Below are 21,876 nucleotides of genomic sequence, written 5' to 3'. Positions count from 1 at the left end.
TAGAAACACCTGTAAAATGAAAACAGGCAGAAAGGCCTTGCTGAAGTAGCCATTACATAGTGGGAGAAATGTGGTCAAAGCGGCCAGAGCTTTGGGAAAGGATAATGTATAAGGCCTCTGATGCCAGAAGGTAAATATTGGTAGTGGGGAAGCAGGAAAGGTTTTGGGTAGAGGAGTATGTTCTGTGATAAAGGGATATTTGAGGAAGCTAAACCTGGTTAACAAGACAGCAGACATTGAATAAGGAGAGTGACTCTGAGCTCCCAAGGGAACACTAAAGGTAGCTCTATAGAGGCAAATGACCAAACTGCCCAAAATGCTCTCTGAAGACTATGTCCTAGGGCTAATATCTGAAAAGGCAATCCTGCGAAAGCAATCCTGTTTCCTGAGTCGTCTTTTTTTCTCAGCCCTTCACAGTAAGAGACTGTCTGGACCCCAGATCCTGTCTCAGTGCCTACACAAACACTAATAAGTGCCAAAATGTTGTCATGGAAACCACTGCTTCATCTCTCTCAGAGTGCTGTGCAGCCCTCAGGCTTCCTGCTTTGGGAAGCTTTTAGCAAATATTTGAAGAAATTGGCGAATTTGTCAGTCAGAAGCATACATGTAGAACCGACTGGTAAGGTGGGGGCTGAAAGACAGAGGACCACAGCGTAAGAGCTGCTGAAGCACCCACTCAACTGTGGGGACAATTGAAAAATGATTGCCTTTTAAAGCCACAATGACTTTAGTTAATGAGATGGCCTCTTTCTCTCATCTATTACCACTGGGTTAGATACCTATAACCCGGCAGTGTCCATTCCATAAGTCCCCAAACTTCCAGCAACTCGAGACCACTACTGTCACTGCAAACTCCTCTCTGATCGAGGATAGAGGTATAAAGGCTAGCAGAATCACAATAGGACTGAGTTACAGAGAGAGCAACATCACAATAACTAGAAAAAAAAGGTTGTTTGCTCTGTACAGAGCACTCTTCTAGGCATGATACCAGGGTTTCCTCGCTGTTCTTACACTCTCCTGAATTGGTCCTCTGAGGTTGCTCAGATACCCAGGGAATAGGTGGGAGCAGGAAGCGTGGTTTGTCGTCCGTTCTGAACTGCTCTGTCTTATCGTTTTCCCCCTTTTCTCTTAATAATGCTGTAATGTTGAAGTATATAAAAAAATAATGTGCATTGAAAAGTGTGGAAATATATGTATATATTTTAAGTAACTATGTTTCTATTTCAAGTAATTAATTTCTGAAGATGGTAATAGCGATTAAGACTTCATATCTATTGAGCACTTAGTCTCTGTCTGAGAATGTTAAGTACTTTACCCACATTATATCTTCTATAAATTTTTCAAACACCCAGAGAAACAGGGACACTTATTTTCATTCCCAGTTCAGTTAGAAGAACACTAATGCTTGGCATGGTTAAGTAATTTATCCATTAGCATACAACCATATAGACAGGAACTCAGGTCTCCAATTCCAAGACCATACTTGTAGTTGCTCAGCCACATTCTCTCTAGTTGTCATTCAAGTCTCGTGATCTGTGAAAACCTCTAGTCCTAACTCAAGCCTTACAGAGTGTATAAACCTCTAAAAGATAGTATTTTGTTATATTCACTTTTCTTAGGGATGCTAAATGCCCCTGGGGGAACTTTGAGGCCAAACATTTCTGACATATCCTTGGATACCCAGGATCAACAGGTATACCTCAACCAAGACCCTCGGATGCTAGGGGACAGACCCAGTAGTTGACAGGTTCTAGAGAGAATTCAAGACGTAAGTGAGGAAATAAGTGAGTCAGGCTATTGTTAGTCAGGAGAGTCTTGAAGCCTGGCTACTCTGGGGATATTCATTTACCTATGTCTTACATTTGTGTTGCTTTGCTGGCTTGAAAAGCTCTGTTTCAGTTTAGGAATAGTGACACCCCATCTCCAATCATCCAGAAAGCTACTTTTGCCTGGGCTCCAGTAGTCTAGCCAGATTCTCTGAGCAAGAAATCTTTTCTGCCCTAGTTCTCCCACAGCCCATTGTCTGCATGGTCTATTAAGGCATCAGCCTGGTCAGTTGAGCTTAAAGTAATGCCAGCACTCTCTCATAGACCATTGCTGAGCCACCTCACCTGAAGGCCGTTTCCAGGTCTTTAATCGAAAGTGACAGGTGGCAGAGAGTGGATGAATGGATGTTCTTTGCTGACTAAGAGGCTAAAGTTAAATGGCAGGTGCAGGTAAGGCTGGGTGAGATATTAATCTGACAAATGATGGCATCTGTTTCAATGACATAATTCCTTTTATTTAATAACAACAGAAACCTCACATATGGAGAGAATGTGAATCAATAAGTGACATCTAACACATTAATGAAACAGTTTCACCAAAAGCCATGTGTCAATCATGTCTGTCCAGTAACTGCCGAGTAAAACTGGCTTCAAAATAACAGCTGCTTTTGGAGAAAGGAATGTTTGACTTTTACACCTCTGAAATTTGTGGATGAGTGTAAAAATCTCATGAAGGATGCTTAGCATCTTAGATGATAGTGAGAATGGCACAGGAGTCTCACTGCAAAGTTCTGTCTTAACCTAGGTTCCCCCAAAGTTTATTTGTCTACCACTGATTTGTGATCAGGAAGCAATGGTAAAGACTATCATGTCTAATCCTTTGTTGATTATTGAATATATTTAATATCACCAACTTTTGATGATGTCCTAGGAGTAAAAGGAAACTTACTACCCCTTAAAGCACATCTTCTTCCAGTTTCTTTTATTTTTTTTTAATGAGCTCTCAATTTCACCCAGTTTGGTTTTGTTTCCTTGCACCTTGCATCTTACTTATCATAGTTCCTTTTCCTGGAGTCCCATTGGTGATGCTGTACTTTATGTCAGCAAGACATCTTCTTCTTCCCCTATCTTTTTAATGTAGCACACAAAGTAATGGCTTTTTCTTTTGAAATATTTATACATACAGGACATGTGTGCATGTGTTTGTGTTTAGGTCTGGGAGAACTGGTGTGCACATACCACATGTGTCAAGATCAGGTACAAGCTTGAGTGTAGTTCCTCTGCTTCCACCTTATATAAGACAGAATCTCTTCTTGTTTGCCACAGATTACACCAAGCTAGCAGAACATAGTGCTTCCAGAGACTCCTCTGGCTCCCATCCCATGGTAGACAGTCTGGTATTATAGACATGAGCTACCATGTCCAAGTTCATGTGTGTTCTGGACTGGGTAGTGGAACTTTCTAAGCCATTTTCCCAACTCAAAGTAGTAGATTTTTATTATGATATTTTATATATACAGCTTTATATTTTGTTCCTATTCATCTCTCTCTATCACTGTCCTTCCCTGTCCCCTTAGTCTTCTCTAGAGAGTTCCTATCCTCCTCACATAACTACTCATTCTGTCAGAAAGGTATTTTCCATGCATGACTCTTGACTTAAAGCAGCTTAGGGCATTGGGGTCCTTTCTGATGTAATGATGGTGGTCATAGGACCCCACCCAGGTGAACAGAAGATGGTATGGTACTTACTATGGTCAGACCCACAGAAGGAAAAAAATCTTTCAAAGTTACAGAGTGAATTGATAATAACAAGCTAAACTGGTATCTATGTGTTGTGACCTTACATGTGATGATGCATTTTATACTGCAGTCACTGATGATATCCCCAGCCTTGCTTCCTTCTATGGGAAGTACATCATCTCACCATCTCTTATCATCCTTCATAATAACTATAGCTACCTTTCATGAGTGCTTGCTTATTTTGTGGCTGATATTTTGCAAATATCCTCTCACTTAATGGACAAAAGAAATAAAGAATTTCTAAATGAGGAACTAAAAATGACTATTAAATTTGAAAAAAGAACTATTTGATTTCATCTAGTAATAAAACACGTAAAAATTGATTCAATGGTTACATACAAATTTTGCCAACCTGATCAATAAGAATACTATTTGAAAATCATAACACCCAATGCTTTCAAGGCATTAAAGTAGGTAGTTTCAAGTATATTTACTATAAATTTAATAGTTTCTATAAAGAATTTTGGTGGGCGGCATAGTGGGTCTATAACACATCTGAACTACTTGACATACATAAAGGCTGATTACCTTTGAACTCATGTAAGAAAGTAGCTTTGGACGAGGTCATAGGACTAAGTAAATACTTCATAGATAGTTACCTCTTGGCCTTGGACAGTTGAACTCATCCTCATATATATATATATATATATATATATATATATATATATATATATATATCAAATGGATGGGACTCTGTGTTCAACATTATCGTTTAGCAACCTCCTGGTACTGAAGAAGAAGTTCCCTAGTGACTGATGATCTATGTGATACTGAGAGACAAGTTCTTTGATCTTCATCTTATAGATAATCAGGCCTCATGTGCTCCAACATCTGGCTTTTGGCTTTGTAGAAATTATAGGTTCTCCTGACTGTAAACATTGGCCAGTGTTATCACTTCTCAAAATGATCTTAGGATTGCATTAAAGGCTCTGCCAACTTCAAGCTGTGTGGTCTTGGAAAACTATTTTAACTTTCTCTTCAAATATTAATTTTTTTCACCAATTTAATTATTCTCTCCAGGGATAAGGGAATGATGGAATGAGATGTTACATGGGAAGCATGGTAACATGGCCTTTAATGTAGACTAGGCATAGTAAATGAGAGGGACAAAAATGTAATACCTTGTACTTTCACCGCATTTTCAATTCTATTTTTAAAGCACTTTATTTCTAATCCTTTTCTCTCTCCAGGAAAACCTGAAAACACCCAGCTAATAATGTCTCACAGCCGTGACCACAGCCTTTGCCTGCTGGCACACCACACCACTTACACTCCACTCTCATGCCAGGCACCATTCAGTCCGCAGCACGGCATCAGCTACCCATAGTAAAGAACAACAGGTGGTTCAGAATAACCCTGCCAACTGCTTATAACTCCCTGAGGGCATCACAGTGGCTATTAAGTGGTGAATCAACAAAGACTTAGAGATTTGGGCAAGTCCCTGTAGAGTGTAACAACTGAAATAAGAGGCAGAACCCTTGACCCATATAGACCACAGCCACCTTCATTAACATACCATCCGTGCAAATTTTAGCATTGACTGAACTCAGATGAGCCTCTCAAAAAAGCTATGTGGTCAAGAGGGAGCAGATAGTTCTATTTCTCTTGAAAAGATTAGGGAATGAGGCCATGCTGTTTGGTTTTTGCCAATCTGACACAAACTTAGACATATCTGGAAAGTGGGTGTCTTAATTTAGAAAATGTCTTCATGAGACGTGCCTATAGGAAATTTATGATTGATGTGGTAAGGCCTAGATCATTGTAGATGATACCACCCCAGGGCGGGTGATTCTGGGTGGTACAAAAAGGCAGCAGGCTGAGCAAGCCACTGAGAGCAAGCCAATAACATGTTCCTCCATGCTTTGAGCTCCTGCCTGAACTTCCCTCAATGTAGAGTGACTTGGGATATGTAAGCCAAATAAACCATATTCTCCACAAGTCGTTTTTGTCATAGTTTTTTTTTATCACATCAATAGAAACCTAACTAGGTTCGAGGATTTGAGTGGAAAGACTTGCCCCAAATCCTATAATTGGTTAGCAGTAGAGGGAAAATTAGGATCTAGGTCTTTTTTTCTGACTAGTTGAAAATTCTTCTTACTATAATGTAAGTCTTAGCATAGCTGCCAAGATCATCATCACGTGGGTGAAGCATCTCAGATAGGATACAGAGGTTTTCTGTGAGACAAGACTACATGACTCATAACAGCAAGCATGTCCTTCTAACCCATTGTAGTCTACTTGCCTTGACTTGAGAATTGACCCCAGGAAAAAAATGGCAACAACCATGAAGTAATAATGGAGCTGTCTAAATAAAAATCAGCCAAAGACATTGATGGAAAAGCTAGATTTTATGCTTTGCCAGAAAAGGAGGAGTGGAGACACGATAAGAGTGTGCCCGTTGAAGCTGCCAGCTGCAATCTCTTGTTTATGGAGGGTGACCTCTGTTTGCTCTCAGGATCATTTTAAAAATTCTTCTCTGGCCCATTTTTTCTTTTCAGTTTCTTTCTTTCCCTCTTCTTCCCTCCCCCCTCTTTGTTTTTGTCCCTTTGGGCATAGTTTAGCCCACCAACGTTACTATGACCATCTCTGAGCAAATAAACTATCCATCAATTTCCTTCCTAGCTGCCATCCCCGTGGAGAATGAAATAGAAAACTAAATGAAATATCAAATGGGAAATTGAAAGTTGTTCATGTACAAATACCTGTGTGCTTGTATGAAAGTGGAAAGAAGAAAATAAAAGCTAGAAAATCGAGGGAGGACCACATTGATGACAAGACAACACTGGTTTAAGGGATAAGAAATAAATTCTTTTCATATAATCATAAAATAACAAAATTAAAATATCATTGTGTGCTAGTCTGATAAACATTTGATAACATTATGCTATTTATTCCACATTACTTTGATAGTTATGTCTCATCATTATTATTTTACAAGTGGTCAAAAGATGCTTGGCATGATCTAGTAACTGTCCTAGGATCACATCACTAATGGCAGAGCTCAGAATGAATCTATCCATCTAGATCCAGAGCCCAAGACTGTAATATTAGTCTCCATTCCGAATGGATGCAAGGGAATGGAGAAGAGAGAGTTACTAGAAGTGCCTCAGATTGCCATCAAGTATTTTCATTTTTGAAGTAATTATCACTAGTATTCATCTAGAGCAAAGTCAAGAAAGCGAAAGTTAAGAAAATTGCTCAAGCTTTCATCACTAGATTTCTGATCCCCAGAAAGATCACTTTTTTAAAAATTATTTTAAATTGGCAGCCTCGGGTACAGTTTCTTGGGATATCTCTTCTGACTTTTCACAGCTATAGATTTTGAGATGGACCTGGGTGCTAGACTATGGCAAAACAAAAGGAAGACAATTGGGTGGCGGATTTACAAAAGCCCTTGATTCATCTTGTTGGTATTGTCTCTCTATAATTAATGTCCAGCACAGTACCAAGACTGTGTGTATGACAGCCAACAAAGAACCAAGGCTGTGTGTAAGGTAGCCACCAGAGAACTAAATCATCAACCACATGAGTAATGGCAGGAGTGGACCTCTCCATTGGAAAGAGAAGATCCAAATTAACAAAATTTGAGATGAAAAGAAGGGAGTAACAACAGTCACTGAGGAAACCCAGAAAGTCATAAGGATATACTTTAAAAACTTGTACTCCACCAGTTTGGAAAATCTAAAACAAACAGGTAATTTTCTTGATAGGTACCAGTTACCAATGTTACATATAGATCTAATAAAAAATTAAATAGACCTATAACATCTATTGAAACACATACAGTCATCAAAAGTCTCCCAACTCAAAAAAGCCCAGGACCAAACAGTTTTAGTGGCGTTCTTCCAGATTTTAAAAGAAGAGTTAATGTCAAAACTCCTCAAAGTATTCCACAAATTATGAACAGAAGGAATATTGTCAAATTCATTTTATTTGGCCACAGCTACTCTGATACCCAAACCTTATACGCATTCAGCAAAGAAAGAGAATTACAGACCAATTTCTCTTGTGAACATAGATGCAAAAATACTCAATAAATACTTTTAAACCGAATTCAAGAACACATCAAAAAGATCATCAACCCTGATAAAGCACACTTCTTCCAAGTGATGTGGGGATGGTTCACCCTACACAAATCAATAAGTGTAATCTACCACAAAAACAAACTGAAAGGCAAAAACCACATGATCATCCCAATGGGATCAAACTGAAGATTCAGACATAAAATCATTACACCTATAAACGCTAGATTTTTTATAACAATGTCATAGAACTTTCACCTCTTTGTGTCTTTGGTACAGAGAAAGTATACTCTGCAGTCTGCCAGAGGAGATATATAAACACCAACCTAGCTAAAAGTCCTGCAATCTACAATCGTGTCCTGCCTGGTAGATATGATAATGCAAAGGAAATGCAAAGCTTGTGAGAGTAACCAACCAATATCTGCTTTTACTTAATATCCATTTTAATAGATGGAACCTGACCCTTCTCGAGTGACCAAGAACATGAAGACAACCCTAGAACTAGGGGGAAAGCAAATACTAGTGTTCTGCTGAAAGAACAGAGCAATAAAACAACTCCTAATGACATTCTATTATACTCATAGATGAGTGTCTTGTTTGCCCATCATCAGAGAAGCTTCCTCCTGCAGCAAATAAGAAATACAGAAACCCACAGTCAGACCTTATGCAGAGTGTTAGAGACCTTGGAACCCTCCGCCCTAAACAGAAGGTCTCCATCCGATTCTTCCCATTAGCTCTCAGGGAAGCCCACAGAAGAGGAGGAGAAAAGTGTAAAAGCCAGAGCGGAGGGAGGACACCTTGGCAACAACACCTTTTGAATCAACTGAGCAAAGCTTATATGAACACACAAAGACTGAGACAGGATTCACAGGGCCTGCATAGATCTGTGCCAGATGGGGTCCTATAGCTGGGAGGAGAAATGGACACATGCCCCCATCCCTAATCCAGAAGCTATCTCCAAGTGTTAAGTATAAATGAAAATAAATTTAATTTTCTCCAAGGGAGGCTCACTGGGGAAACAAACTACTCTTAAGGGTAGCCTGCAAGCCCAGCACTAGAAGGTCAACAGAAAACAAACTCAGTGGTGTCATTGGAGGTTCCTTGTCTCATAGTGTATCAGGGCTTTTTAAAATTTTTATTTTATTCATATGTTTCTCTCTCTTTTTTGCCCTACAGGTTCTTTGCATATGTATTACAGCCTCCAGTGTAGCGATTTTATGGGACTCCTGAGTGTGCAAACAAGTGGGGCTCTGCATCTACATCTGTTTCTTGAGCCCTTTCCTGGGTCCTGCTTCTTTTGTTTTGGCTTATTCTGCTGTGTTAGTTTTTGTTTTCTTTCTTTAATTTTATTATGGCCCCTTAGAAGCCTGTTCATTTTCTAATGAGATACAGAAATGGGGTGGATCCAGATTGGAGGGAGGTGTAGCGGGCGGGGAAATTGCAATCAGGATAGATTATGTGATAAAAAAAATCTATTTTCAATAAAATAAAAAGAAAAACAGTGGGCCTTTCTCCAGTACAGCCTGGAGTGAGTACTTTCCTGACTCCTGGACTGGAGTCTTGTGAGAGCTGCATCAACCGAAGGTTCCGCTGAGCTGAGCCAGGATTCTTGACTCACAGAAGCTATGAGATCACATCTGAGCTCTTGTAAGCCACTACATTTGGGGGTGATTAGCTACACAGCAATAGAAAGGAAGGCAAGGCCCAAGTGATGGCTTACAGGGTAAAGGCAGTTACTGCCAAGCCTTACAACCTGAGCTTAATCCCTGCGACCCACGTTGGGAAAGGATAGGGTATATTCCATTCTGGCAGATTGTACTAAGCCCTGGCACACAGACGCATGGCACACACAGACACACACACACAGAAAGAGAGAGAGAGAGACAGAGACAGAGAGAGAGACAGAGGGGGAGGAGAAAATAAATGAATGAATGAATAAATAAATAAATAAATAAATAGGCTTTAAAATAAAAGAAAGGAGTGCAGTATGATTCAAGCCTGCAACTTTGTGAATGGTACAGCTCTCTTGAGGACTAAAAGGAAAGGTTGAGGTGAATATTTAAAATTCTAAGAAAAATTGTGCATTCGAGGATCATTTCTTTGTCTACTTCAGTGTTGGCTTTGCCCTACAGGTCTGGCAGCCATGGTCTAAGGTGCCCCAAGAAGTTCGGTGATCTCTTCTCTGCCATTTGCTCTGGAGTCCAGCATTTCTCATTGCTCAGCTTGTGTCGGCTTCTCCTCACTATCTGCTTGAGGACATCTGCAAATATCCCTTAGGAATTCTCATGGGGATCCAGCCACCACACAAGGAGTTATCTATGTCCCAATGACTGGTCCAGCTACAGGTGCTATTCTGGTATTTCTGAGTGAGTGTGGGTAGGAGGAAGTGAGGGTTTTGGACAGGCTCCTTAAAATCAGTTATACAAATAAGAATCACTTACGTTCAATTTTCAAAAGGCTAATTTGGTGTCAGGAATCTTCCCTAAGAAGTGTGGGTAGCAAACACCCCAGTGTCTTCTGGTTACTAGATGGTTAGCTAAGGCAGGGGGAGCTGCATTCCCTCAGGCTGAGCAAAGGCATACTAAGGTGGTCTACCGGAGGGCCTCTTCTGTCAACCTGGCTGTCCCTACAAAACCAAAAATAAGACAGAGGAAATGTTTCTTGCTAGGAGGGTGCACTCAGTGGAACTTTGCCAATCTACACAATGGCTATAAAGCAAGGATCCTTGAACTTACTTCTTAGGTGTCTTGGGAGTTTTTCCTTGTTATTGACTGTATGAGCGGTTCTGTTTTTGATTGTTTTATTTTGAGTTTTTCTTTTTCCTTTATTTTTTTTATTTTCTTTCTTTTCCTTTTTATTTCTAAATACAGGGTTTCAATATGTAGTCCTGGCTGGCCTGGGAGAAACTATATAGACCAAGATGACCTTGAATTCAAAGAGAAGTACCTTCATCCGCTGCCCTCTGAGGGCTGGAATTAAAGGCATGGGCTGTCATCCCAGACCTTGAATGAGTTTTTTACTTGTAGGAATGTGGCAGGGGGTGGGGGGCAGGCAAAGCATATTTAGGAATGCATGTTTCACACCTCCAAGTAGCACCTCTCTAATTTCAGTTAGAGGGCAGGGACGATATAAATGTACACTTCTCCACCCATCACAGATACCCTTATAGTAGACAATGGGTATAAAGGTATGGCTCATTTCAGATCTGTGTGGTATCAATGTAAAAAGACTACGGTCAGGAAGAGTGGATGTATTTAGCCTGTGTGTGTACAGAAGGAGGATGTGAATCTTTGAGTTCTACCACACTCTCACAATATAAAATTGGGAGGTTCTAATAGCTGCACATCGAGAAACCTGGTGATAATAAATCAAGTCACAATGGTGCTTGTACGCATGTACCACACGTCTCAAGCTCTCTTAGTATGAGTCATTTGCTGATGTGTGTGTGCTCGGCCAAGTGTACTTTGTGCGGTTTAGTAATGAGGGAAAGAAGACAAGAGCATGGGCATGAGAGACAAACTGCCAACGAGCCCATGAGGAACCCTTTAAGAAGAGGACAAGGAGGATGATCTAGCTCATTAAGAGCCCACCTCGTTAGGGCCTGAGTTACTAGGGATCTGAACCAAATTACTTCATTCCCTTAACAATCGAGCCAATTTCCCCCTTTTCCTTTCACTTCACTAACCAGCAGAAAGGGAAATGGAGCGAAATTGCCCCTGTCAGATGAAATTTACATGTCTTCCATGCCTCTTTCTTTTCTAACAAGTGTCTATAAAGGCCTGCTGAGTCTTCACTCAGCATCGGGCAGTCTTCCCTTTGTTTTTATCTTCATTTGATAAACACAGGTTCACATGGCCATTCTGGGAAAAAGAATGGTTAAATGCAAGACTATAGTTATCCAAGCCTCAATTTCTGACCATGTCCACAAATAACAGAAGCAGTAGCTACAAGTAGGACACTAAGTAGATTATCTTGCACCATGAAGTCTGATGCCCTAAAGAGCCAGGCATAGAAAAAAAAAAACAGAGTTGTTCACATAATGTTCCTTTTTTTGCATGTAGTTACACAAATACAAACCTAGATTTAATGATCTTCAGAAGCACTGATCTAAATGTTTACAAGCTTCGGAATGTGTCTAAAAGAGAGTTGCCAACACAGTAACGAAACAGAAATGTTTTGCTTAGTTTCTAGGATAAGAAATTATGTGAAAACAAAATATAGGGTAGGGCCTGTTAACCACTTTTATATTATGGACCGCTAGTGAACTCCGTTGAAGCCTCTACATGCCTCTCAAAGCAATGTATTTATTTGTTTGTGTATTTGTACGTGTGTGCATACATGAGCACATCTGTGATGTGGCAACAGAGTCAGGCATCAGGTCATGACCTATGTCTAAAGGTCAGAAGCTATCTTTGTGGACCTAGTTCCCTACTACCTTTGCATGGCTTCTGGAGATTGAACTGTCTTCCCTAGGTTTGTCTAGCAAGCACTTTCATCTGATGAAACCCTTTGAGGACTCCCATGTGTTTTATAATGGAAAAAATGATACATATAAGGTTTAAATGAAAGCAGCAACACTTACTGTGATATAATCATTGTGTGCTTTATTAACACATTAAGCAAGTAAGAATAGCAGATCTCTTAACTGTCATAATTTTGAAATAGTAATTACATACCCGTATAATTCAAGACATCAACAATTCCAATTAATGGCAAAGCGAAAATTACTAACACCATTGTAATTTGTTGATTTATAATTAAAGAAAAATTTGTTTCAGTTAGAGGATGATATAAACATAAGTGTTCATTGTTCCATCCATCACAGATGGCCTGAATGAATCCACATCATTTTGCTGTTGTTTCCCTTTTGTGTTGTTGTTGAGTCAGAGTTCCAGTGTAGCCCAAGCTATCTCACAATCCTCCTGCCTCTACCTCTCAAGAGCCTGGGTCACAGTCATGTGCCACCATGCTTAAAAATCTGTATGTCTTTAAATAGGTAAATATTCCAGCATTTGAGAGAGAAAGAGAGAGCTAAAGCTGAAACTGAGGTTGTAACCCTTAAATAAGAGAATGTTCTATGCACTGTCACAGGAAACCACATCCTAAATATAACCCTAGTAGCACAGATGCTGAGAAAAACAATTAATAAATCGGACCCCCTGAAACTGAAAACCTTCTGTAAAGGAAAGGACACAGTCAACAAAACAAAGTGGCAGCCTACAAAATGGGAAAAGATCTTCACTAACCCCACATCAGACAGAGGTCTGATCTCCAAAATATACAAAGAACTCAAAAAATTGGTCATCAAAAGAACAAATAATACAATAAAAAATGGAGTACAGGCCTAAACAGAGAACTCTCAATAGAGGAATCTAAAATGGCTGAAAGACACTTAAAAAATGCTCAACATCCTTAGTCATCAGAGAAATGCAAGTTAAAACAACTCTGAGATTCCATCTTACACCTATAAGAATGGCCAAGATCAAAAAAACTGAGGGCAACTTATGCTGGAGAGGTTGTGGGGTTAAGGGAACACTCCTGCATTGCTGGTGGGAGTGCAAGCTGGTACAGCCCCTTTGGATATCAGTGTGGTGATTTCTCAGGAAATTAGGAAACAACCTTCCTCAAGACTCAGTAATACCACTTTTGGGTATATATCCAAAGGATGTTCAACCGTGCCACAAGGACAGGGGCTCAACTATGTTCATAGCAGCATTCTTTGTCATAGCCAGAACTTGGAAACAACCTAAATGCCCCTTGACTGAAGAATAGATGAAGAAAATGTGGTATATTTACACAATGGAGTACTACACAGAAGAAAAAAATAACAGCATCTCGAATTTTGCAAGCAAACGGAAGGAGCTGGAAAACATCATTTGAGTGAGGTAACCCAGACCCAAAAAGACAATTATCACATGTACTCACTCATAAGTGGTTTTTAAACATAAATCAAAGAAAACAAGCCCACAAATCACAATCCCAGAGAACCTAGACAACAATGAAGATCCTAAGAGAGACATTCATAGATCTAATCTACATGGGAAGTATAAAAAGACAAGATCTCCTGAGTAAATTGGAAGCATGGGGACCTTGGGAGAGGGTTGAAGATGAGGGGAGAGGCAGGGAAGGGAGCAGAGAAAAATGTAGAGTTCATTAAAAATCAATTAAAAAAAACAAAAAAGAGAATGTTCTAACCACTATTCATATGTCAAATCAGGGTAGTATAAATGAAGACATTGATTATAATAGAGGCAAAAAGAAACAAAAGTATTCAATCAAAACACATGAAAGGAAAAGCTGCTCCCACCAATTGTTGAGAAATCAAAACTAATTTAGCCAGTCACATACAGTCACCACAATAAAGAAGTATGATGATGGTTCGGCATCAGCCAAAAACGGTTATGATTTGCTGGCCTCCTCTTTTCCATTCACTGGCTGTCTTTTCTGGAAAAGATCTGTTTTGTTTTGTTTTGTTATGTTTTAGTTAAATTCCAGGGATTCCTACCAACTCTTTTGTATATAATAAGTGTTTTCTGGTCCTCTCAGGTAGCATCATGCCTTGCTCAATTTCCTCTTAACCCTTTCTACCTATGTCCAGTTTAGTAGTCATTATACCCTGGCTCCCTGTTTTACATATCTAGTTTTCACACTAGATTGAGAGCGCTACACATAAGAGCAATGCAGACAAATGCCTCCCATTAGACATCCAATTTACATGCAATGTGTATATATGCTAAAGAGTAAAATATTTCAATTATCATCTGTTAATTGTACAAAATGATAGGTTTCATTGTGACATTTTCATACATAGACATAAACAGGTACTTCAATAGTATTCATTTTCATTGCTCCAACATTCTCTGTCCCAGTGGTCTGCCTCCTTTTCCTAGTCTTCTTCCTATTTTCATGTTCTTATTTCTTTTATACATTTAGATTCTGCATATAAAAGGAGGCATGAGATACTTGTTCGTCTTTATAGGTCTGGTGAAAAGTTTTGTTTCCCATTAAGGAGCCATTTCAAAAACTGTGTTGGACCACAATACTCAGTCACACTCATACTACAGTTTTCTTGGGATGAAAAGGTAATTCAGTTCCTATACTGTACTCTTTATCTGTTGCCTTAAATGGCAAAATATTGGAAAGTATAGGTGACTAAAAACTGACTTGAGAAGTATCTTAAATCAGGCAGTGGTGGTAAGCACCTGTAACTCCAACACTTAGGGGGCAGAGGCAGGCAGATCTCTGAGTTCTATTCCAGTCTAGTCTATAGAGTGAGTTCCAGGTCAGGCAGGGCTATACAGAGAAACCCTGTCTTGAAAATAAAAGTAGCTTAAACTTTCACTGTGAAAATAAACGTCATTTGAACTTATCAACAGTAAAGGGTGTTGTTTGTATTGTTGGTAATATTTTAAACTTAATTGAAGTAAAAATTAATGATCAATAAATACTTCATGGTGGTTTCAGGAAGCTATTCCTTATCTTCCAACATGATTGGGAAGTGAGCAGATCTTTCTAGCCATGTATCATCTAGCATCTATCCATCACTTCTCCTATGATCCATACATCTGATATTCCATCATCCATCTGATACCTATTCATCTATGTAGCGATTATAATTGTCACATGAAATAGCATGGGAAATAATGAATAATATGGAACCTGTCTGCTCTGAAGCAATTTTCAGACTGAACTAAGTTAGCTCTTCTCATTCATTTTCTACATTTTTTCTTTCTCAGTCTTTAAAAAGATGTGGGGGAATTTACAAAGAAATTTTAGGGAAGATGTGACAAAAGGAACCGTTTCCTGAACCTTTGACACCTTTGCAACCTGTTGACACTTCACTGGCTTCCAATCCGGAGGGCATGTAGCAGAGGGCATTCTATAGGCAATGAAGAATAGGAAAAGCATCTGAGTGTAGAAAAGGTTATAGCACCATTAAGCCAGGCCTCTAGGCAAGCACAGCTGGACAGTTGAGAAGAAACTGTGGCCGAATCCCTCAAATTGGCATTAGTCCACTATGGGTGGGAGAGTTGAATCAATGCAGCTGTGTACAGTCAAGTTGCTACACCTCCCAGAGAAAGCTGCAGCTTTCCTTCTGAACCCAGAGGATGGCCTTCACTAACTGCTTATAGGACCATGTGTGTACCATGTTCTTGAGGCTACAGGGAAATAAAAACAGACGTATTTAAAGGTAGTTTCTTCCAGAAATATCATGAAGTATTGGTGTTACTACCTTATAGCTCAATTATCCTGTAGGCATCATCTTTCTTCTCCTCCTTCTCCTTATTCCCCCCACCTTCCATCTTTTCCCATATACCCAGAAGGGTTCCTCTCTCACTGGCCATTTTGTTTTTTGTTTTTTTTTATTTATGGTGAAAAAGTGTATATTTAGAATTAGCCGGCTGGGCTCAGTTTAGATGATTCCAATCTTGTTGGCAACATCCAGAGCATCATAATCAGGAGCCAACTGAACATACGCCTTCTTCTCTCCATCGGGCCTTATGAGGGTGTTGACTTTGGCCACATCTTTGATCTGGTGCTTGTTGGCCTTGATGTCCACAATGAACACAAGTGTGTTGTCGTCTTCTATCTTCTTCATGGCTGACTCGGTGGTCAGGGGGAATTTGATGATGGCACAGTGGTCAAGCTTGTTCCTCCTGGGCGCGCTCTTCCGGGGGTATTTAGGCTGCCTTCGTAGCCGCAGGGTCTTGGGACGCCAAAAGGTGGGCGATGTGCAGATCTTCTTCTTTTTGTGGCTGTGGACGCCTTTCAGCACTGCCTTCTTGACTCTCAAGGCCTTCGCTTTAGCTTCAGCTTTGGGAGGGGCAGGAGCTTCCTTCTTCGCTTTCGGCGCCATCTTGACGAAAAGGGTGGCCTACTCTCCTCATTGGCCATTTTGAAGCAAAGATTCTAGGACTTCAAATTTATTCCAGATTTTGAAAGTCTTCTAAAGCAGGCTATATATTTCATTATTTATATAAAGTCCAGAGAACCTCATTGGGCAGGGTCCAGATCAATTCCCACATCTGTTAGCGCTTTCACTGCTTTCTACAAGCCATCACATATCCTGTTTCTTTGAGGTACTTATGGCATAGGATGCGCCTCTGCCATTCAGTTGCCAAACTTATAAAAAATGGTCCTTTCTGGGGCTTTGGCATTAAAATTTGTTGCCTTTTATCTCTTCTATCCTCATAATACATACAGATTTGGAGAATGTACCCAGCCTATAGGTTTCTCTTTGATGAATGACTGTTATCTATTCAAAGGGAGAGAGAGATTTGATTACTAAAACAGGACAGTAATTGTAGCTTTCCAATACGTTGTTGTATGGATTAAATGAGATATTAGTTAGAAGGTTTTTGTAAAGTGTTTATAATTTTAATATATTCATTACCAATGGAACTTTTTGATTTTATGTACTATCATTTTAATTTTATTTATTTACTTATTTCTATTAATTAATTAATTAATTTATTATTGTGTAGAGGGGGATACGTGCAGATCACAGAAGAAATTTCAGGAGTGGGTTTTCTTTTTCCACTTTGTGAAAGCAAGTCTCTCATTGCATCTGCCTATCTGCACTCCAGGAGAGCTGGTATGTGAGCTTCTGAGTGACTCTTCTCCCTGTGCCTCAGTTCACTGAAGAAATTCTGTGACCACAGATATGAGTCACTGCATCCCACTTTTGTGGGTTCCAGGAACTGAACACAAGTCAAAAGTTATAAGGCTAAGCTATCTCACTGCCATCCCCATGCAGTTTTATTAATATGTGTATTAACATATGGTTTACCTTTACCAAGGAACAGAATTTTACTCTAATATTTCTTTATTATATGATCATTTTCCTTGACTATTCAAATTGCCACTTGAATATCTAGAAATTATTTGTTTATTGTTATAAAATATACACAACATAACTTTACCATTTCAATAATTTTCAAGTAAATAATTGTGTGATGTTAAATATAATCACATTACCAGTCACACCTCTATCTATCTCTAGAACACTTAAATCTTATCCAAGTGAAACTCTACATTAATCACAACATTCTACCATTCTCTCCTATCCCCACTTCTAGAAACTATCGTTCTATTTTCTATTTCATGAATTTGATGCCTGAAACAACCTTTTATAAATAGAATCATGTAGTTGGTATCCTTTTTTGTTTCCTCATACTGCCCTAAGGAATTTGCTCCCTTAGGATGGTATGAAGAAAGATAATCATCCATTGTATTGTATAACACATACTATTTTAATTTTTAAATTAATCATTTACTTATTTTTAAGCAGTGTCACTATGAGTTCTGGATGACCTAAAATTCACAAAGATTGATGTACCTCTGCTAGGACTAATACTTTTTCCTCTTTATACTTTCTTAATCCATTCGTGCATTGACAAACACTTGGATTGATGCTAACTTTTGCCTATTGTGAATAATGCTGCCATGAACATGGATACATAAATACTTCATCAAGTTCATTCTTTCAATTTGGAGTGTTCTCTACACAGGTACAAAACTCCTAGATGATATGATACTTATATTTTTAATTTTTTTTATTTATTTTATGTGTATAGGACTTTTGCTGCATGTATGTTTAGGTACCCATGTCAAGTCAGAAGAGAATGATGTATCATTTGATACTAAAATTACAGGTGGTTGTGAGACACCATGTAGGTGCTGAGAGTAGAACTCAGGTTCTCTGGAAGAGCATCCAGTGCTCTAAATCACTCAGCCATTTCTGTGGCCCTCACGATTCAATTTAAAGGTTTTTTTGAAGTTTTGTTGTTTATTCAGACTTTTGGAGATATATTTCAATACCGATTGATAGTCATAATGCTGGGCCAGAGGGCACAAGAATTTCTTGCTCCTAATCCATTAGCCAATGTATACAAATACAAAGAATTTTTCTGTGATTTCATACTCTGTAATTTGGATGAATTATTTCTTAGACATTTTGCAACATCTCTGTTTGAACATAAAACATTAAGCTGTATGTAAAATGAGTTTTTTTCCCTTATACTCTTTTAACAGGTTGAAGTATTTCCTCTCTATTTCTATTTTCTTGCGTATTTTTTATTATCATTAAATAATGTTGACTTGTATAAAATGCCTTTCACTTGAGATGGTTTTGTGATTTTATGTCTTGGTTCTGTTATTGTAGCTAGCTATCTCAGTCAGGGTTGCTATTGCTGAGATAAAACACCATTACCAAAAGCAAGTTTGGGAGGAAAGGGTTTATTTGGCTTATGCTTCCTCACTATACTTCATCACTGAAGGACGTCAGGGAAGAAACTCAAACAGGACAGGAACCTGGAGGCAGGAGCTGACACAGAGGCCATAGAGTGGTGCTACTTACTGGCATGTTCATCATGGCTTGCTCAGCCTGCATTTTTATAGAACCCAGCACAAACATTCCAGGGGTTTTACCACCCACATTGGGACAAACCCTCCCACATCAATTATTAATTAAGAACATGTTCTACAGGCGTGCCTGCAGCCTGATCTTATGGAGTCATTCTCTCATTTGAGGTTTCCTCCTCTCAGATGACAATAATTTGTGTCAAGTTAACATAAAGTTAGCCAGCTACATTAAACTAATTGATTTTTCTATGTTCACTACCCTTGCATTCCAAGAAGGAATTCCCTTTTAAATATAGCATATAATCTATTTATACACTACTTAATTCTGTTTGTTAATATTCTACTGAAGACAGCTGCATCAATATTCATAAAAGACACTGGGCTGTAGTTCTGTTGTAGTGTCTTTGTTTGGTACCAGGGCACACCTACAATTTTTAAAAATAATTTGAGAATTGCTGTTAGTTTTTCTGAAATATTTATAGATATCAGAAAAATAGAATGTTATCATTTACAGGAAAATAGATGGAATCGGAGGTTCTCATATTGATCAAAATACTACAAATATTGTATTTTGTTCTCTCACACAGAGAGTTTATGAAGAAGTGAAAATAAAAGTGGGACTATTTGGGATGTGGAAATGGAAACAGAATTGACCAAGAGGATGTAAGAAGAAGCAACATGGAAAGTAAAAAGGATCAACATACAATGTCTCAATTATGAAATGTTAAAATGAAATCCATATAATTGTATAATTAGTATATGCTAATAAAAATAAGGGTGAAATTGATTTTTTTAATTGAAGACACTGGGTCCTGAGTTTTTCTTCATTGCTACATTTGAGTTGCTGCCCCAAACCTTTTCACAGTTAAAGCTCTATGAGAATTCTCCCAATGCTTCATGACTCAATACTGCTAGATTATATATCTCAAGGAATTTTTTCCACTTAATTTAGGTTATCTAAATGTCATGCTGTTATCTGTTGCACTTTCCCATAATCATTTTTATTTCTGAAACATTATTAGTAATGCTCCTTTTCATTTCTGGTTTTAGCTTGGTGAGGCATCTATTTTATTTAGTGTAGCTTGAAGTTAAGCCATTGTGTTGACCTTTCCAAAGATCCAACTCTTGGTTTTGTTCATTTTCTCTATCTTTTTTATTTTTTGATTTTATCTCTGCTTTAATCTTTCTTGTTTTTCTTCTGCTAGCTATGAGTCCAGTTTTATCTTTTTTGTTCAGTTCTATAAGAGAAAACTTAGGCTTTGACTTTCTTGTTTAATGTAAGCTTCTCTGCTAATAATATTTTTCACTGCTTTTACTGAAGTTTTGCTTTCTCATATTTTTTCATTTATGTAAAAATATTTTCTAATTTCCCTTGAGACTTCTTCCAGATAAAAACAGGAGCTACTATGTTTGTCAGGCTTACATTATTTAGCAAAGCAACATCAATTTTAAAATAAAGCATCAAGTTTGAAAATCCCATTTATCTCTAACATTTCAAAGAGCAGATGATTTATTCATTTCATGATTATTCCCACTTCCTTCTGCAACCCCTCCCCATCTTAGTTAGGGATTCAATTGCTGTGAAGAGACACCATGACCACAATAACCCATATAAAGAAAAAACATTTAATTGGGGTGGCTTACATTTTCAGAGGTTTAGTTCATTATCACCATGGTGTGACATGTTGGCATGCAGGCAGATAAAGTGCTGGAAAAGGAACTAAGAGCCCTTCATCTTCACCCATTGTGGAGGCCCCAAAATGTGAGACTATTACCACCTTGTCTGAACATCAGACGGTTTCAGCTTGCTCAAAGTTGTTGCCATTCTACCCTGTCCAAAGGTCAGAGAGTTGGAAATTATTTCTGTTCCTTCAAGGTTATTGCACGTTTCTACCTCAAACAAAGGTCCAACCTTTGTTTGCTCTTTCAAGGTTATTATCAAAAGGTGTGGCTAATATTCAGCCCTTATATTTCAAGAATAGAGTAGTAGATGTTTCTACACCAAACAAAAGTATAAGGATCCAGCTAAGCTCTTAAGGAGATAACATTGGATTTTACCCAGGGAGTAGTTTGCCAACAGAATGTTTTGGTCTAGGGCGTTAGCATTACTTGTCTTATTCTTGCAACAGAATGTTTAGCTAGAATATAGCCCACAACCTTCAACTGGTATGTTCATTTCCTTGTATAATGTTAATGCAGTCTTTTATTTTACTCCTACCCTTTGAGGTCAGGGATATTTTAAACAATTGGAAATTTAACGTGGATGATTTCAGTATTCACTGGAACTCCCTCCTGCTACTATCCTATGTTTCTGTTTTATTATTTTTACTTGGGTCATTGTTCTCTTTACTATTTTTCTAATCGCCATGCCCATACCCTGGTAAATGGTATTTTTGTCAAAGCTGTTACCCATAGGCAACAGGAAGTGAACACTGAGCATAGTTTGAGCATAGGAGACCTCAAAGCCTGCCCCCAAAGTGATGCACTTCCTCCACCAAAGACACACCTCCTTATAGTACCACTCCTTTGAGCTCATTGGGGCCAATCACATTCAAACTACCACATCCCTCTTTCTCCACTCCTGGCTTTTTCCTTCCTTTTTTTCCTTTATCATAACTATATACTGAAGAATTGCGATGGATGAAGAACTGATTATGGACAGGTGAGATGGATAATGAACAGACACCATAAAAGAGTTTAGCAAGCAATGGTCATATTTCTGATGCCGCATTCTGTGTGGAATAATGGTTGTTATTGGAGATAGTGCAAACATCTAATTATCCTCCTGGTAACAAAACCAATTTACTTCTTGCAACCTTTCCCTTTGTATTCAGGCACATGTAACACACACACACACACACACACACACACACACACACACACACACACACTCATACACACACACCATCCTCACACACAAATAC

The 21,876-nt window shown here is 38.7% G+C and overlaps 1 protein-coding gene across 1 annotated transcript; it reads right to left on the bottom strand.

Annotated features, from left to right (window-relative positions):
- Nucleotides 1–16,001: 16,001 nt before the first annotated feature.
- LOC121439823 (60S ribosomal protein L23a-like) lies at nt 16,002–16,445 on the bottom strand. Its single transcript, XM_041640441.1, has 2 exons — nt 16,195–16,445; nt 16,002–16,086 (listed from the first exon to the last, which is right to left on the bottom strand). The coding sequence occupies exons 1-2, from the start codon at nt 16,443–16,445 to the stop codon at nt 16,002–16,004; spliced, it is 336 nt and encodes a 111-aa protein (XP_041496375.1).
- Between the last annotated feature and the right edge of the window lie 5,431 nt (nt 16,446–21,876).

This window comes from Microtus oregoni, unplaced genomic scaffold (genome assembly GCF_018167655.1).
Source record: "Microtus oregoni isolate MIOR12 unplaced genomic scaffold, Mior012 000063F_ref0000156, whole genome shotgun sequence".
NCBI lineage: Eukaryota > Metazoa > Chordata > Mammalia > Rodentia > Cricetidae > Microtus > Microtus oregoni.
The sequence above is the reverse complement of the archived record's forward strand: the minus strand, read 5'-3'. Positions and strand labels throughout refer to the sequence as shown.

Coding starts and splice junctions, on each gene's coding strand:
- LOC121439823 (XM_041640441.1), bottom strand. CDS start 16,445: ATGGCGCCGAAAGCGAAGAAGGAAGCTCCTGCCCCTCCCAAAGCTGAA. Junction 16,087..16,194: donor AAATTCCCCCTGACCACCGA/GTCAGCCATGAA, acceptor CACCCTCATAAG/GCCCGATGGAGAGAAGAAGG.